The sequence below is a fragment of the Benincasa hispida genome, chromosome 10, assembly GCF_009727055.1.
Source record: "Benincasa hispida cultivar B227 chromosome 10, ASM972705v1, whole genome shotgun sequence".
NCBI classification, from domain to species: domain Eukaryota; kingdom Viridiplantae; phylum Streptophyta; class Magnoliopsida; order Cucurbitales; family Cucurbitaceae; genus Benincasa; species Benincasa hispida.
The window spans coordinates 46,053,553-46,072,978 of record NC_052358.1 but is presented as its reverse complement, the minus strand read 5'-3'; the positions used below and the strand labels follow the sequence as shown (position 1 = coordinate 46,072,978).

The window sequence follows — 19,426 nt, the reverse complement described above, 5'->3', positions numbered from 1 at the left end:
CATGAATTAAGGGCTGGGCAATTAAGGATATGCCCGAGAATTATATATTTGGAAATAAAATTACTGGGAATCAAGAATGACTATGTTTCGTTGTGCAGTAATACATGTGTTTGGTGTTGCATGGAAATATTATTAGATCACCCAAATAAATGTTATTTTTGTTTAAATTGTGTGATCACTTTCAAACTTTTGTACAATTATAAAGCATATAACTAATAAAAAAATTGCCTTAATTAATTTTAAATAATTAATTTGTGTTGTTTTATTTTTATTATGCAATAAAACTGAACTAGAGAGATGAGTGGCAACACTGAGTTGAGGAAAATGGTGGTAGGAATGGGAAGAATAAGTGAAAACTCACACTTCTCAATGGATATGTAATTATGTGGCTAAAAGATATCTGGTAATTGCCTTTTCTAAGATAAATAAACAAAACTCACCAATCAAACATGGGCTGTGTAAGCCCGTTCCCATTCCCACCTTTTTTCCCTCCAACCAAACAGCCCATTAAAGGTAAGAAATACACTTTGAAAGCTTACTATTATGTACCAAAATGGAATGTTTCATCTCATTTAATTAGATCAAATAAGATGATTTCAAATTTTTGATAGCAACAATTTGAATGCTATTGTGCTTTGAGGGAAAAAAAAAAAAGAAGCTAATTTAATTGGCATATTATTGGTGATAAAAAGGTTTATGGTTTGAATGATTAAAAAACTTGAATAGTTTCTTTCCGACCATTTTAAAATGTTAATTTAAGATCGATAGATGAAGAAAAAAACTTTACAGACTTTGAGGAGTTGAGAAATGAAATTAGTTTAATGCCTGATTACTTTAAGATTAATACTTGCTCAATCTCCAAACTTTTATTTCAAATAAATTGAAGACTAATTAGACGTTGAGAGAGAACCAAAAAAAAAAAAACAAAAAACAAAAGGGCAGAAAATGTTTATATTCTTTCGTTGAGGTTAACTTATAAAAAATAAAAAAAGAGTAATTTGTTTTATAAAGGCTAGAAAGAAAACAAAAAATTGCTTTGAAAATATTAAGATGTTATATAGTTATTGTCCTTTCATAATTATTACGATGTCAAATGGCAATTAAGATCTACAATGATGTGGTGATAACTTAAACGTGGTATGACGATTCCACTATTCATCTCAAGTTGTCGTCAGTGCTATGGTTCGAATTTTTGTTGGATATTTTAACGAATTTATATTTCAATGATAGAAGGTGGTTTTGAAATATTTATAAAAAAATCAAGAATAATATTGCAACTTTGGTAAGAATAAGAGAAAAAAATATCTTGAAGAAAAGAATCTAAATATTTTGAAACAGATGAACCATCATGGGTTGACCTAATGATAAAAAGAAGACATGGTCTCAATAAATAATTTAGAGATCAAGGGTTTAATTCATGATGGCCACCTATCTAGGAATTAATTTCTTACGAGTTTTCAATAGGTTGTTCAATGAGATTAATCAAGATGTGCATAAGTTGATCCGGACAATCACGGATATAAAAAGAAATTAAAACAGGGGAAAAAGTCTAGGGGCAACTTTTTGTAATTTGTATCATTCGTGTTTCAGATAACATTGTTGATTGCAGCTGGCGAGGGCGAGAATGGGCCTAAAGTCAGCCCAATGGGCCATTAGGTACTTTGGCGGTCACATTTTCCCTCCAAAGGTATAAAATAAAAATTTTACTTTCGCGGCAAAATTGATATAACGAAACAACGAAAGAACTATCAAACGATTTTGCACTCTTACAGACGAACAAGAAGCGCAAGCTATGGCCAACGAAGAAGATGATCTCAATCTTCTCCTTTCTCTCCAAGATAAAGTCGTTGAAACTCCTCCTGGAACTCCGCCTCAAACCTCAGGTTATAATTTTGTCAACTATGGTGATTAATCACTTCTTTGTTCCTTCTTTTTCTTTTTATCGTTTTCCCCCTGGAAATTCTGGTTCCTTTGATTCAATACGTAGTTTATTTATTTCCTAGAAGAAACAATTATATTGAAGATATTTTTTCGACTGCTTTAGACGGGATTCTTATGTTGCAGTTCTATCTGACGATGAATCACCAAGACGATCAGGTCCTGCGGATATGTCTATCTTCAGAAACGCTGTCAAAGACTGCCTTGATTATGACCATATACCGACTGAAAAAAGTGGAAAAATGAACCGTTCTAAGGTTTCTAACGATGTTTCGATCGAGAAGTTTTCTGGTCTGCGAATGAGGTACAGTGTGGTGATTTGCATTACAAAACTGTCTGTACTCTGTTATCGATTTCTTACCGAGAGAATTGTAAGGAGCGGCCTAAAGTTATGTTATACTGGAATTATGGTCCAGCTCAGTCCTCTGTAAAGGTTTTAGGGCACCTAGAACTCAATTATTAGGGAAGCTATGCTATTAAGAGTATTAGATGTATTTTTCCTTACTTTTTATTTTATTTTGATCTCAGGAATCAACTGGTGGCACCTGCTGAGCTTCGCGATCGTTTTTCTGACATTCGCTTTGTTCGTTTGTCTACCATAAAGTAATTTCACTTCCCATCGTTTATATTTGTTTGCGTTGCTTGCTTACCATCTAGGAGAATGATAACCATGCTCTGTTATTAAATCAGCTATTCTATTTCTCCTCATGTGAAATTAGAGAATGCGATGACATTGATTTCTTTTAGTAACATTGATATGATTTAATTCTGGTTAATTTTGACACGAACTCCATCAAAACGTTGATGGGACCGACTGGTAAATATGTGTTTTACATTTTTAAAGCAAAGTAGTTGACTGAATTTTCTCAAACGTGAACTGTATCTCTAAATTCTATGTATCATTGCAACATCATCAAGATGCCATTGGCTTTTTCATCAATCTTCGATGGTGGCATGTGGTTTTCGGGTTTTTACATGCTTCAGTACTAACCTCGATTAAAATTCAGTACCCAGTTTTCAATTCATTCAAGGACAAACACTCTCTACCGCTCGCTCACTCTTTTTAAAATCGCTCTTTAAATATAAAATATCGGATATACATAGTTTGGAATCAACTGCAATTATAAGAAATGTGATCTTGACAGAGAACTTAGAAAGTAGCAATGAAAATTTGTGTACGTGAATGTTGGAATGGGGACAATTTTTAGCCTATGGTCTATCTATTTTTCAAGGATATTAAACGTATATGTGTGGAAGAATTAAAGGAATTTCTTAAACTTCATTGAGATTGACTAAATACATCTGAAGTCTATTAGGAGCAGCATCTTCCATTTTGGAAATAGATTTTGATCTTCTATTTTGCATAAGATTTGACAAACAGGTTCATTTGTTCGTTTAATTTTCAGGAATCTGTTGGTTGGGGACACCCTTTCAGGCTGTTGGGTAACTGTTGGAGTGTTGACCGAGAAAGGAATTCCAAGGACAAGCTCTACAGGGAAAGCTTACTGCATCTGGAAACTTAGTTGTTTGGATGAAAATACTGTTTCTGTTTTCTTATTTGGTGACGCTTATAAAAGAAATTGCAAGGAGCTGGCTGGAACAGTTTTTGCGCTTTTTAACTCTACAGTACGAAAGGATGCAACGGTACCAACTATAAAGTTCTTCTGTTCAATGATACAAGCTGTAGTTCTTAAATTACCTACATCCATTTCGTATTTCAGGGGATGGGGTTTTCTTTAAGTGTGTATCAACCAAGCCAGTTGTTAAAGATGGGCACTTCAGATGACTATGGAGTATGCAAGGGGAAGAAGAAGGATGGGATTGCGTGTACAACAGTAATAAATAGGTTTGTCATAAAAAAATTTCGGTTACCTTATATTATAGCTCCTGTTGCCATCAGTGAACTGATATGATTGAATGAGACTCGGGACTTCTGTGTGCAAAAAGAGGTTATCTGTGTGAACAGGAGCTGAGGGCCGATGAAACTTCTTGGCAATGTTGTGATCCATTGGACTGAGCTTTTTACTATAACAATATCCAATGTGTCAAAAGCATATACCTGGATTAGCCCATCGTAGATGGGCTTTTCCTTATATTGATAAATGGGACAATCAATTCATTGTTGATAAGTCCGTTGGCACGATCAAAGTGGTTTTTTTCCCCCTAAACTTTGTTTTGACACGAGCATGATTATTTTTGTGATAAAATTTGTCAAAACCCTATATCATAGTTATTGATAATATGAACTGCTTTTTGCTGTATAAATAGTACTATTTGTTCATTGCTAAATATCTGGTCTAACTTGCCTAAATCCATGTGCCATATGTCTTCAGTTTATCATTCATCGAGGCCTTAATAATAATAACATTCACAAGTTGGTGTGTTTCGTTGAGCTTAGTAAAATGCGGATCTTGGGTCTGTTATCTCTTCGTAGTTCTTTTATTTTTTACTACAGATGGAGTCAATAATCTTATGTAGGGATTCTTGTTTACATAGTGAAGTGTGCATGTAGTATAATTTTGTTTGGTTTTGTTTCTTCCTGAATTAGTATAGATCATTTTTCTCCAAAGTAACGGATCTATTTCTCATGTTTTCATATTTTTTGCAATTCATATTTTGGACGTTCTGATGAATTATTTTGTTACTACAGGCGACGTGGCATATACTGTAAATATCATAAATCAGTAAGTATTGATGTGCTTAATATGCTAATCTTGTCGTGCATTGCTGATTTTGAAAGGACATCCAACTGATACAGTGATTCTTTATATTGTTTTCTTACAGAAGGCATCAGAAAAATATTCCACAGCCACACGAACTGAGCTCGAAGGAGGGTAAGTGAGCAATGATACGATCATGATATTACTTTCTTTTATACTCGATCCTATTTCCTATTTGTTTTATTTTCCGGGCACAGGAATCTGAGGACTGCATTCAGAGATTATCATCTCAAGCCAGAAGGAGTTTACATGGTAGATCCGCAAGCTGGTAAAGTGACTTCTAAGAAGCCAGCAAAGCCGGTAAAACTGTTATCTGTGGAAGGCCTGAAAAGGGCATTGAGGTTTGTAGAAGACATTGCACTCCTATTCATAATTTATTTTAATAAAAGCAATTTCGGAAGATTTTAAGATTTTCAATAAGTGGGGGGATGTTATCTTGATTTCATGACTGGGTAAATCCAAAATACTTGCAACACTTCACCCTATATTGAGGGTGGATTCTACGCTCTTTCTTTTAGCTTCAAATTATTTACCATTTCATCTTTAATGGTTAAACAAATTCCAGTCTGATTGCCTTCTTTACATATTTAATTAATGCCTATAACAATCTCTTTTTCCATCCGTCATATGTTAAAATTTGCTCTTGAACTCGCGATTTAGGATTTTTCATTCAGGATATGAACTTGACTGGTGGGTGGAGTAAAAATAGAGGAAAGAATTATGTACTTCCAAGTTTATTTTCTTGTAAACACTTGGTCATTATCATGAATTTCAATTGGAGGTCATTTTGAATTTCTTTTCTATTATTTGTAATGCAGTATTCTAAAAAAAGATGTGTACTGCACTGTCCATCGTTTTTTTAATACTGAAATTAAGCCATTTATGAATGAAATGAGAGTGAGAGTGGTCATTCATCTATAGACTATATGTCCTCTTGGGTTCATTTGGTATTGATTCACAGGCCATTTAACTCTATTTTAGTGTCGTTTTCCAATTTCAAAACATTGATCTTCTACAAACGGAAAAATTAAGACGGATTCTTGAATGGAGTACTAGTTAATTTTTGTTGTGTTCTTGTTTTCGGCTGATTTACTCCATCCATGTGAACAGCAATGCAGATAAAGTGACCACCAATGCACACTCACAAGGGAAAAGATTCCTTGCTGAGATCACAGGTTAGATATCATAACCTTTACGTGCATGCTCCGAAGATTTATAGAACTTCTCTCGAGACTTTTTCCAATTGCAGGGAAATTGACTAGTAAAAGTGTAAACAAAGAATTAGCCAAACAAAGTCAGCAGAGGATCAGTTCAGAGAAGACGTCAATTTTGTAAGATTCTATCCAGTACATTGTAGTTTTTCTATTGCCGTCTTTCCACGCCATTACAGATTTGTAAGATATCTTTTATGTTAAGAAGACCTTGAATCTGGTATGTGGTATTTCGAATAACCAATTACGGGGAGCCCGGTGGGGGTTCGGAGGCAACGCCTCCAAAACCCTAGTTATTTATGTATCTTATATTATTTATGTTTAGGATGCTAGAATTTAGAGAAGTGTATTATATAAATTCTCTAACAATGGGTGCCTCAATTTTGTAATCTATATCATTTTTTATCGTGAACCACGTAAATTTGTGTGTCGATCTTTCATGCTTTACGTTTTTATTTATCTTTGATTGTCGTTCCTAACATTTCAGGAAGTCATCTACCATAAAACTGGATTCAAGAGGTGAAAACCAACAACCAGATCCAAAAAGAAAGAAAACCGACCATACTCCGGTAGACAAAACCACAAAAGATATTGGAAAGATGATAGAGTTAGATTATGTTAGTTCAGAAGATGATGATATCGACCTTGTAATCACCCGATAAATTAATGTTTGAGCTTTGATTCTTACAAGAAGAGCCAATAAACTCTTGACGCTTACACATAAAAGGAGGATTCAAGGAAGACTGTTGAAGTATGGAGACTAATCAATAACCATTGCTCACGTTGGTTTAAGAGAGAAACAAGCTAGAAAAGGCGAGATCAGATGTGGTATTGATTCCTGGACTACTGGAGCAACAACAGAGGTTCTGCTTAGATTGAAATGGGAGAAACTCTATCGATTATTTGAGGCCATTTTAGCTTCGTTTCTGTTTTCTTTGCTTAATAAGCTTGTGGTTTTACACAGCTTCTTGCCAGACGGCTGAATTGCCAAGCTCTAATTGATATAAACATGAGGAGAAATGGTCATCCATGCACATGGGGATAGGTGATGTGCTGCCCATCACTTTTAGTATGGGTGAATTTGGTTTATTTTCATCCTTATATTTTTAAAATATTCATTTTTATCTCTATATTTTCAATCTTGGTTCATTTTGGTCTTTGTACTCTCAATTTTGATTCATTCCGGTCTTTGAATTTAAAAAAAAAACAACCATTTTGATCCTTTTAAAAATAAAAATGAATGGATCAAAATGAGTATTTTTTAAAATTACAAGGTCTAAATGAATCTTTTGAAAGTCTCAGAATCAACATGAACTAAAGTTAGGAATACATGGGTCAAAATGAATCAAAATTAAAAGTAAAGGGTGGGATTAAAATAATAATTAAATCTTTAATTATTCTATCCGGTTCCCTTTCAAGGTTAAATAGCAGTGGTCCGGTTGAGAAGTCCCGGCATAACAATTTGTGAAACTGTTTTGTAGATATATATATATATATATATATATATATATATATATATTTCAAAATGAATTTGAAATCTCCTTTTAAATTATAACATTACTTGCTGTCAGTTGGATTACTGTTTACAATCCTATTTGGTTCACATATCTGCATGAAATTTCAATTATTTAAAATGAACTTACAAATGCAACTTAATTCCAACCAAATAGGATATTAATAGCCATTCTTTTCCTGCATGGTGTGCTTTGTCGCTTATTGTGCTAGGGATGTCCACGGGACCACGTCCTTGCCCTCATTTCACGAGTTTAGTTTAGTTTAGCTTTTTTTAAAAAAAAAAAAAAAATTATAGTAGATGACCAATTCTCAACCCCAAAAATTAAAAAAAAAAAAAAAAAAATTGTAACGACTAAAAAAAAAAAAAAAAAAAAAAAAAAAAGCGTATTTTATCTAGTATTGCATTAGGGATGATTATATCTATCATAGTCTTAAAGTGATGGTTAGGTCAATCACAATCTTTATTTTTCTCCACCTCATTTCAATATTCATGGCAAAAGTACACTAAAGTGAAAAAAATGGGTATTGCATTACTAGGATAATGACCCATTTTTCCCGGAAGGTTGGTGTAAAAAGTGGACATTTTTAATTGCATAACTAGTTAACTAGTCCAAGAGAGGGATCATGTGTATTTTCTTCGTTATTATACTTGATTGCTTAGATTTGTTAGCTAACATTTTTGGTTTTTGTGATCTTGTTATTCAAACTCTGACTGTTACATTGGTTTTCCTTCGTAAGGTAAGTTCATCGAGTAAGAAAAAGTTCATTTTGTTTAACCCATAGAGAATGTTGAAATGTGGTGGTTTGTGTTCAATAACTATCAGTGTCATTTGTTGGCACATTATTTGATTTGAACCAAGTTAGGTTATGATTGTTAGCCAAGAAACCGTTTATGTCAACAAATTGACTATGACTGAACTTTGAGGAATTTTTTAAAGCCATGAGATAACAAACTTAAGAATTGTGTGTGAAAGAGAAAAACAACAATTATAGAGTAAAGGCTACAATACAAATCTACAACCACCGTTAACCACTCAATAGACAACAACCACCACCATTTTCTTCGGATTTGTTGGTTCTATGGCACCTTCTTTGATTACGATGGATCATATGACTCTCTCTAACTCAACTTTTAGTGGTGTTTGGTTCATGGATTAGGCTTTAGATCAAGAAAGTTAATTTATATATTGATTTGGTATGTGGGTTTGTTTATGTAAGATATGATGATGCCTTAATCTCCCAAATTATATAAACTTATGTTGAGTAAATTCAACCTTATAAAACTTGTTTTTTTAATGTTATGATAGTAACGAAATCGAAAAGCAAAGAAAGTGGGGAAAACGTAAACATTAAATATCAACACAGAGACCTACGTGGCTTATTAATAGTGTGTTAACTATATCTACGAACAAAGTGAGAGAACAATTTTATTATTAGAAAGAAAATATCAAATAATACAAATGCAGAAGCATCAGTATGATTATAAGGTTTATATATAGCACATCTCTAAACTCTAGATCTAAAATCGTAAATAAAATGTTATGTGCATACACTTTAGGTTTAAAAGGCGTTGCTTATGGATCCTGGTTCATTGACTAGTGAAGAAGACTCCATACTTGATCATTTGAAGCGCCAATAAATAAATTCAAAGCATTTTAATATTTATATTTTACAACATTTCTATTACTCATGCTTTATAATTTGGCATGATATAATGGAAAAAAGTGGGTGGTAATTAGGTCTAAACAAAGTAAAGTGACATGGTCTATAAAAGAGATTTAATTCGCTACTTCTGGACTAAATTATATAACATTTATCCATAAATATGATGCATTATCATTTAACAAGGACTATATGAGATTATAATTCAAAGTTTAGAGATAAGTAACTAAAGCTGGTTAAGATGTAATAACTAATTAGATATATAGATATCCAATTCACCTAATTTATAATTTAACCTTTTTTACTTGTATATATTCAAGGTAGGTTTGGTCTAAACCAAACTTTCAAACAGCTTGCAACTAATCTCATCTCACTAATTTAATAAACTTCCTACAACTACCTTCTTAATTAATTCACATTCATATTCTTTTTTCTTGTTTTGTTAATCAAATCATCTTCTTCCATAGATTAGCTGAAACATCAAGAACCAATATCCCATTTAGGGCATACAAAAAATAAGCTTTATGTGATTAAAAACTTACTTTCTTACACCTTACTTTAAAAGACATTATTAAAATTTTCATTTCTTTGTTTGGCAAACAATTGATTGGCCACTGGCTTCTTCATCCAAGTATTATTTGTTAGTTCAAATTAAATCAAGTGGACCATACTTTATATATTTGTATATATGCCTTTTTTTTTTTTTTATTTCTTTTGTCACTTTATGATAAAAGACAACAAAATTTCTGCTTGTCTTTACGATGGTATGATATTATTAGATTGATATATTGTTAAAAATTGCATATCTGTTGTTGAAATCTAAAAATGTGAATGATTTTCAAATGATTAATTGAAGTGGGGTTTTAAACATGGTTTTGTTTTTCAATTAATAGGATTTAATTTGTATGCTTTCATTGCGTAGGATACCATTTTAATTGTTATAGTTGTCGTTATTATCATTTTTAATAAATTAATAAAAATTTTGATACATACATATTATTTTTATTTAGTGAAGAGACATGTTTAGATAAATCAATCAAATCATACTAAATAAACATAGTTCAACGGGAAAAAAAAAAAAACTAACATAAAGTTGAAAGCATTATCCACAACTGATGTGTAAACATTAGCGAACATACATGACCTCCAAATACAATTCAATCTATGTAAATTGATGTGATAGCTGATATATTTGTAAATCACATTGTAATGATACCAACAAAATCTTTTGAATACATTAAAATGAATGATAACATTGATTTTAATCTTTTATGTAGCTGAAATTGACACGTCAATTGATTAGAAAAATTGAAAAACAAACATGTCTCGTTTACAATAGCATCCATGTTAATGGTTTGCGATAGCTTATGACCTTATTTATAACAATTGATTTTGGGAATAATGTAGTAAATGATATCAATAAATTTAAGATTTAAATACTTGTTTGATTCATATATTTTTAGCTTTGGTTTATTTTTGTTTCTACACTTTCAAAATGTTCATTTTAGTCATTCTACACTCAATTTTGGTCAATATCAAACTATTCATTTTGGTACTTGTATGTTCAATTTTGATTCATTTTGATCCTTGAACTTTTAAAATTGAACAATTTGATTTATTAAAAATGAAATAAAAGTGAAAACAAAGGGATCAAAATGATCATTTTTCAAAGTACAAGGACAAAATGAATATTTTGAAAGTACATGGATCAAAATGAACCAAAGTAAAAGACATAAGCACTAAGATAGTATTTATACCTTTATCTTCTATAGTTGAAATTGAGCTATAAATAATGTTACACATTTCTGATTTTTACAACCAACCACCATGTCAATTTACATCATTCGTTGAAAAAAGAAAAAAACACTTGCTAAAATGATCTCAGCACAATGATAATTGACATAGTTTTCTACTTTAGAGGTTGGAGGTTTGATCTCCCATCTTCACTCTTATTGTACTAAAAAAAAAAAAAAACTCTCTTAAGACTTGTTTTGAACAATTTCAAAGTATCATTAACATCTAACTTTGAAATATTTATAGCGTAATTGAAACACACTTCAAATTTTTTAGGTATAAGGGTTCGCCGACGCCTCCTAGTTGAAGGTGAAGGTGAGGGTTCGCGAGGAGGAATACTCTCTAGGGTTCGCCGTCGCCTCTACGGTCTCTACGGGTCGTGGGCTGCCGTTGCGTCTTCGCTGGTCGTCGTTTCGCGACTGGTGATGGTTCGCGTCTGATAGAAACTGCGTTGCGTTCGACTGGTGGGGTTGCGTTCGGTCATAGTATCGACTGGTCTTCCAGTCCTAGATTCAAAGTTGCTTTTGACGCCCGCCTGGTGAGGCTGAGGTCTGTACGGGTCGACTGAGGTCATAGTATTGGCTGTCTGATCATAGTATTGACTGAGGTCTGTACGGGAAAGTTACTCGTGGTTGACTGGTGAGGCTAGGTTCTGTTGGTTGGCAGACGGTGACGATCTTATTGAGGTGTGATTTTAACAAGGTGAGAGTTGGTGATGATGGTGCATAAGCAGTCACCTCTAAGACTGAAGGAGAAGAATGAAGGGCGAGTTGCTCGTCAACCTTTTCGTTTGCTTAGACCAGAGATCGATTTTGAGATTGGGTGCTCGTTCTTCGGAGGTGAAGGATTTTGGGTTGTCTGACGGTCACTCTGAGGAAGGTGAAGGGTCTGGTATGGGGAATGTTGGGTTGAAGAAGGAAATTCAGGTTGTAAGGGTTGAACTGGGTGGGCTGGGCATTGGGTTAGTTGATGGGTAGGAAGTGAAGGGGGTGTCTGGGAGCCTTGAGGGTGTTGGGGGCCCGGATGAAAACCGAGTTGTTAGGGGTGTTGAGGTGGGCCTTGAGGGAGATGGAATGAGTGGGCTTGATGGGAGTGGGCTGAGGCTGAGTGAAGGGAGTGGAATGATGCAGAGGGAGTTGAGGAAAGGGTCGTTAGACGTAGGAGCTTTAGTGGGTGGGTCGCGTGGTGCGGGGCCAGAGTTAGGAGGGTCGGAGAGGAGGGGGGGCAGAAGTCAGACAATGAGAAGGTTTCGCAGACTGGGCTTTGTGGAAGTGAGGGTCGATCGGTGGACACTCAGGTTCATCGTGAGTGGGAGGAACCGGTTTAGCTAGGGGGATTATGATTTTCAAATGATTAATTGAAGTGGGGTTTTAAACATGGTTTTGTTTTTCAATTAATAGGATTTAATTTGTATGCTTATTGCATTGTAGGATACCATTTTAATTGTTATAGTTGTCGTTATTATCATTTTTAATAAATTAATAAAAATTTTTGATACATACTATTATTTTTATTTAGTGAAGAGACATGTTAGATTAAATCAATCAAATCATACTAAATAAACATAGTTCAACGGGAAAAAAAAAAAAAAACTAACATAAAGTTGAAAGCATTATCCACAACTGATGTGTAAACATTAGCGAAACTACATGACCTCCCAAATACAATTCAATCTATGTAATTGATGTGATAGCTGATTATATTGTAAATCACATTGTAATGATACCAACAAAATCTTTTGAATACATATTAAATGAATAGATAACATTGATTTTAATCTTTTATGTAGCTGAAATTGACACGTCAATTGATTAGAAAAATTGAAAAACAAACATGTCTCGTTTACACATAAAATAACAAAGACGTAGACGTGACAGATAATATGGCCCAAAAAATCTGATTGTTTAATTGGTTTTGCTCACAGCTAGCTTAATGAGGAACCTGTATTTTTCTATAAAAAAAACTTCTCCACATTATTTGTGTATGTTGTCTTGGTGACTATTATATATTTTTTAAGTACCAATATTCTGTAATATGTTTATATCTCAGATGGTTGGTCTTAGCATTTCAAATTGAGTGAGTTTTTTTTTTATTTGAAAAAATGAAAATTGTTCAATTCTTCTCCAAGCCTTCATACTATGTTTTGGTTGTTGAGCATATTTTTTTTATGGTAGATACCTTAAGGAAAAACTACTTGCTCAGGTGTGTTCAGAATAAATCGAGAACAATATTCTTTTGTGGGTTATTTTTCACATGTTGTAGAAGAAAAAAGTGTTTTGTTAAGTTTAATAGAACAATAAGTAATTATCTTTAAAAGAACAAATATATTATTTATTTTTCTCTCTTATAAAATAGGATTCTTTAACACAAAACCCCAAAAAATTAATTAAGATTCATATAATATTATTATTGACATATATATATTCGGAGATAATATGTTTACATTTTTATTGTCGTTCTTTACCTCCAACTTTTTCAATTGAGGTTGTTTAAAATCATAAAAAAACTTGCCACTTTAGTCAATTCTTACATCTCAATTTGCGTTTTTCATTTTTTGTTTTCAAAATAGTCAAACTATTCCGATGTTGGTAAGCTGAATAGTATAATGAATTGCGAAAGAAAAATTATGTGAAGTCTTGTTTAAAATATGCATAACTCTTGTGTTTGTCATAACATTTTTTTATAATAAAAATAACACAATTTAGTCGTTTGAACACATTTGATTTATTAAAAATGAAATAAAACGTTGAGAAAACAAAGGGTTGAAATTACATTTAATATTTTAAATATAGCTATCCACAAATTTCAAGTTAAACAAATTTAATTACTTTTAAACCTTAGAGATAAAAAGTTACCTCAACATTTTAGATAATGCTGATCTAAAAAAACCATATAATGAGTAACATATTATCCTTTGAAAGTACAGGATCCAAAATGTAACCAAAGTAAAAGGAATCAATCATTTTGAAACATATAATATAGAGTAGTATTTTATACCTTTTTCTCTTCTACATGTTAACAATTATAGGTTCTCGCAAATTTTTTAAAAAAAATATTCTCGATGTTTCAAAATAGCTAATTAGAATTAATGTTACATCATCTTCTGATTCTTTTGTCAATACTTAATTATAACACCAAGCCTTAATGACCTTAATCTTTATAGTTTCTCTTTTATTTAATAAAAGTCAATAAATACTTCCGATCAATTTCCTAATGTGTATTGAAATTTATTAAATTATTAACTAAAAATCATATTTTTTTCATAATAATCGAACGATATATTATTTACTAATGGTTAAGAGGAATAATACAAAACATAAACTTGATACTTTTAAAGTTTATAAGGATAAATTGTTTATTAAAAGTTTGAGAAAGAAAATAATAGACAATCATCTATATCCTTAGCCTCATATATAAAATTAATGATGAGACTTAAATTGTTCACTCCTTTCATGAAGTTCGAGAAGCACCTAAAAGCAAATGAAAAGAAAGAAAGTAGAAAAGAATAAAAGAAATAAGGAGAATTTGACTAAATCATTAAGATTTTAATTATAATTTACGAAAATGGAGCTGACTGTAGAGATGTTGTTTTTCTTGCCACAAAAAGAGGTTATTTGATTCTAGTACACTTTTTTTTCTTTTCACAACTATTGCGGATCAGAAAAAAATGGATTGGTGTAATTATTGAGGAAAGTATTTTTATTATTAAAAAATAGAAAAAAGTAGAGAAGAAACTCTGCTTGATAAATTGAAACTTATTGACAAAGTTGTATGTAAGGTAGTTGTAGAAATCAAGTATCGGGGTACCGTTGTTCAAAGTATCATTAACGTTTAATCCAGATTCTAACAAGTACTATAAACCGTGTTCTCTGAGGAATATTCTGGACTATGTGAGGTTGCCGTTCAATTTTTGAACACAACTTCAAATTTTTTTAGTATTTTAAGGTTAAGTCGCCATGGGTTACTGCTGCGCGGGATACCGCGGCTTCCGTAGGTGTTGCAAGGTGCAAGGTATTGAAATTTGCCATTAATCATGGACAAGCCGGTCCCATGATTTGTTTTTTATAAATTGAGGTTCAGCGAGGTAGGAATACTCTCTAGGGTTCGCACGTCACAATCTTTACGATTAACTAAATTTTTATTTTTAAATTCGCGAGATGGTAGTCTCAATACCTAATAATCTAGAGGACGTTTTCAGGAACGGTCCACAAAGTTGTGCCTTTTTCCATTATTAAACGTCTAATTAATATTTAATCTACAATGAAAAACATTAATCTTATTATATGCCACTCATTATTTAAAATGAACCAAGTATGTCATGATTATTTTAAAGCAGTCAGTTCATTGTCTGGTCGTCGTTTTCGCGAGCTAGTAATTATTCTTGTAATGGTTCAGCGCTCAACATAATTTAGATATATATAGCTACGTTAGCGATATAAAAAAAAGTTATACGACACTGTGTTGAAAATGGTCGAAAATACCCGCTGTTCCCTTACTCAGATAGTCGGGCTGGGATGTTCTCGCTTTTCGAGTCCTAGATTTCATCCCTCTAGATATAGCTATATATAGAAAGCGGCTCTCCTCGCACCTGCGTCTGTTGTCGCTCGAGTCTAGTGAGTCGAACGTCGATCTACGGAGGTCATAGTATATTGCTGTGTCATATCATACGAGATATATTACGGTCTTGTTCACTTCGCGTCTGTACGGGAAAAGTTACTCGTGGTTACCTGGTGAGGCTAGGTTCTGTTGGTTGGCAGACGGTGACGATCTTATTGAGGTGTGATTTTAACAAAGGTGAGAGTTGGTGATGATGGTGCATAAGCAGTCACCTCTAAAGACTGAAGGTCGAGAAAGAATGGGTAACGGGCGAGTTTGCTCTTTGTGTTTCCTTTTCGTTATGCTTAGACCAGAGATCGAGCAACATTTGAATTTTGCGTTTGTGACTTGTGTGTTTTGTTCGAATAATACCTTCTATGTTGGCGTGCACAATTCTGTTTCTTGCGCGGTGTGAAGGATTTTTAGGACATATGTGTTGAACTCCCTGCAAAGCTCCTGGGGTTCAACGTTCTGGAGTGTTGCAAGTGGAAAAGTGGTTGCTTCGTACCATCTCGATTAAAAATATTTCTCTACAATGAAAAAAAAATAATGGTATGATGATAATGTTGGTTAAAGACATATATTTTGAAGGAAGAGAAATTCAGTTCTTTGATTAATGAGTATATGAAAATATGGTCTTATTTTTAAAAATCTGCTTAAACACAAATAATAGAAGAGGTGAATTACCTGAGGAGAGAGGAAAAGCATCGTCAACAAGGAGTGGAATAAATAGGTGCGCCTGTTCGTTGATTGATGGCATTGGGTTAGTGTGACAAAGAAAAGTAGCAATTGCTGATGCTAGAAAGTTGGAAGGGGGCTAGTTTCGTGGTGAGAACTTGATGTGCCCGGTGTGTGGTTCAGCCGGAACGCGCGCGGATGATCAAATTGCCGACTTGTTAGGGTGTGGTTCTCGTAGGTGGGCCCTTAGAGGGAGATTAAGGGAATGAATGGTAGCTTTATTGCACGGTGGAGGTGGAGTTCCTAGAAGGCTGAGACCAGTGAAGAGTCGTTAGCGGTCGTGTGGATATAGACCTGCAGAGTGGCTCTATAAGGTATCAAAATGTTCGTTTTGGAGGATGTCGTAGTGAAGTCTGCTCTGTGGGAGAATGGGTCGCGTGGTGCGAGTGGGGGCCAGAGTTATAGGAGTAGGACAATTTGAAGGTGATCATTTTTTGTCTGGATGCGCAGAGGAAGGGGGGCAGAAAGTCAGATCCGAAATACGAGTGAGAGGTCCTCTATACGCCACGACTGGACCTGTATGATTCTGGGAAGAGGATGTCACTCTACATAGTGTATCGGAAGCATATAAGGAGGACGGCTGGAACAATTCAACCAGTGTCTTTCACCATCTCGCATCGGTAGTAGTGGCGAGAATCATACGGGATCAGGTTCATCGTATGACCGAAAATATCGTGTCGGTATGGGTAATCGTAGGTTTAGCTTATGAGGGAGTCGTGTTCAGAATGAGATCCTACTGGTACTAAGAAATATTAAGAAGAACAAGGAGGAAGATAAGGTGTGTGATTTTATCAGTTCAAAAAATGTTTTAAATATTCCCTTTATATAGTAGCAATTTGTTACATGACAGTGTCGAGTTGGGTCGATCAGGTAGAGAATGTTCACAAATATTTTCATGGGCTACCCTTTTGTGAGTGACTCAAGATTGTGAAGGACAAGATAATTTAGAGTATATAGTTCTATTCCTGACCTGTTTCAGAGAAGCTAATAACACCACTCCACTAAAAATTATAAAGAAAATAATTAATTTATATTATTTTACATAACCCATTGAAACAATGATATAGGTATAATATTAATAAAATTGAAAATATAATCGTAAAAGGGCATCTTAATGTGGAGTTAAATCCTTGATTTCTAGTGAGAGGACCGTGTAAATCTTAGATAGTATGCCCGGGAATATAACTATGTCATGTTAGGTTTTGTTTTTATCAGTGACCACACGCTAATTATCCAAACGCTTGCATTTGGGTTAGTCCCAAGCAAAGTTATCCATATAGGCCATTGCAGAAGAAATCTTCTGGCTGGTCAGCGTACCCTCGTGCGGAATAGCACCAACTTTCCGTCGTAACCTTAGCATTGTGCACTCTAGGATATCAGACCTCTCTCTTTCGTGTAGCTTGATATCTATCGAGAAGAATGAGATGTCATTGGATAGAGACGTGTTGTTGAAGACTTTGTCAAGGACAAAAAAATCCTCCAATTAAGATGGCCTCCCAACTATTTAAGAACCTTGTGTTTGATATAACTGTCCGTATGCTCATTACCTGAATTGTTTATACTACCTTGTTAAATTTTTTCAAGTCAAGGTTAGACAGTTCATTGGCAGCGATTGGGGGGATAGACACTGTGTTATAAACATATAGTGTAAGAGCCAATCTCAATGGTGTCCGTGTTGAGCACTATATAGACAGTATGGTTTTCGGTGTACGGTCTCTTTATCAACTTATCCCAACAAATACGTAATCAATTCTAACCTAGAATATTAATTATAGAGTCTCCCAAAGAAAATAAAATAAAAATATCGTAAGAACCTAAAACCATAATTTAATTATTAATATATTGTTTTTATTTTTCCTCCATGACTATACATAGACCAAACTTACCATTATCCCATGTGCGCAAGAAAAATATAAAATCAATGAGAGCGATGTTCCTCTGGAAATTGTGGACAGATAGCGGGTTTTAGCCCAACAAAATCTAATTTCTAAAGGTGTGTCTAATAGACTTATAGATCCAAAAAATAAATAGTGTCTCTTAGTGATCCATAAACTACACATTTAAGGATCAACTTATAAACTATGCATACATGTAAACTTCTTGTTTGAATATGTATATATAATGAATTATATATTAGGTAAAACAACATAGGAAAAATTTTTAGCCCTCCAAAGTGGAAGAGAGAAGACGGCAGAAGCTTTCGCGAGGTGACGGATCGATATCGCACGGTTTGGATGATTATTGTGATGAAGGGGTTAAGGAGTGTTCAGAATGGAGCAATGAATGATAGTGTGGTGTTTCTCGGAAGGAGATTTCGTGTAATTGACCGCGGACAAATGTCAGATGCGACATGTAATAGAAAGGTGAGAGGGAGACGGTTTAAAGTTTCGTGTACATATTTTAGACTTATTTTCCAGTATGAGTTGAAGCCTCGTAGGTGTTCTTGCTGTGGGTGTTCTATGTCTAATCAAAGTCATATGGAGAAGGAGCAGCAAAAGCTTGATGAGGAAGAAGGAGAGTATCGCGCTGTGCAAATGAGCAACAGAATTTAATGGATGAAGCAAGTCGTATGCACCCCGCTACACGACTTAAGGTTAATCGTATTATCTGAGTACACGATGACCTCAGTCAACGCCGCATGTGTTAGTGCGAGCCACGCGCCACATATGTGTGTTTCGTTTGAGAGATAGATTGTGTTATTTAATTTCAGTAACTTTATTTATTGGAATTTTTAGTAATTGTTATTAGTTGGATGGGAATTTTTGGGAATTTTTGGACTTCAAGTATAAGTGGCCTTGTGGGGAATTTAAGTTATTGGCGGTCGAAAATATAGTTTCTTACAATTTTTGATAAGTTCAATATTGAAACTAATGGTTAGATTATATTTGTGCGTTAGATGATAAAAAGAGGAAAAGCGAATGTGTTAGAAATTGATATGAAAGTGAACAATGATGATATGAAAGGATTTAAAAATATAGAGGGTCGGGACTTGGGTTATACTAATTTCCTTTTATGTTATATAATTAGTCTTGATTTATTATTATTATTAAAACAAAACCCATTTCGTCACTGGTGCGTTACTTTCCTGCACCGCTCCTTCCCCTTAAGCTGCGAAAATTCCGCCCCCTATCTCCTCCAGAGAGTTTTTCGCTGCTTCGCCGACGGTGAGAACTCTCGAGAGGCGTGTGGGCGTATTGCGTGATTCGAACGAAGTGTCTAACACTCTCTGAGTGGCGGTGTCGTCGAGCTTAG

The 19,426-nt window shown here is 33.9% G+C and overlaps 1 protein-coding gene across 1 annotated transcript; it reads left to right on the top strand.

Annotated features, from left to right (window-relative positions):
- Positions 1-1,743: 1,743 nt before the first annotated feature.
- Positions 1,744-6,999, top strand: LOC120087966 (protein MCM10 homolog). The gene is made up of 11 exons (XM_039044989.1): positions 1,744-1,883; positions 2,065-2,242; positions 2,467-2,541; positions 3,345-3,582; positions 3,660-3,784; positions 4,589-4,622; positions 4,723-4,772; positions 4,856-4,999; positions 5,769-5,833; positions 5,908-5,989; positions 6,357-6,999. The coding sequence occupies exons 1-11, from the start codon at positions 1,793-1,795 to the stop codon at positions 6,529-6,531; spliced, it is 1,257 nt and encodes a 418-aa protein (XP_038900917.1). The 5' UTR covers positions 1,744-1,792; the 3' UTR covers positions 6,532-6,999.
- Positions 7,000-19,426: the final 12,427 nt, after the last annotated feature.

Coding starts and splice junctions, on each gene's coding strand:
- LOC120087966 (XM_039044989.1), top strand. CDS start 1,793: ATGGCCAACGAAGAAGATGATCTCAATCTTCTCCTTTCTCTCCAAGAT. Junction 2,243..2,466: donor TTTTCTGGTCTGCGAATGAG/GTACAGTGTGGT, acceptor TTTTGATCTCAG/GAATCAACTGGTGGCACCTG. Junction 5,990..6,356: donor TCAGAGAAGACGTCAATTTT/GTAAGATTCTAT, acceptor CTAACATTTCAG/GAAGTCATCTACCATAAAAC.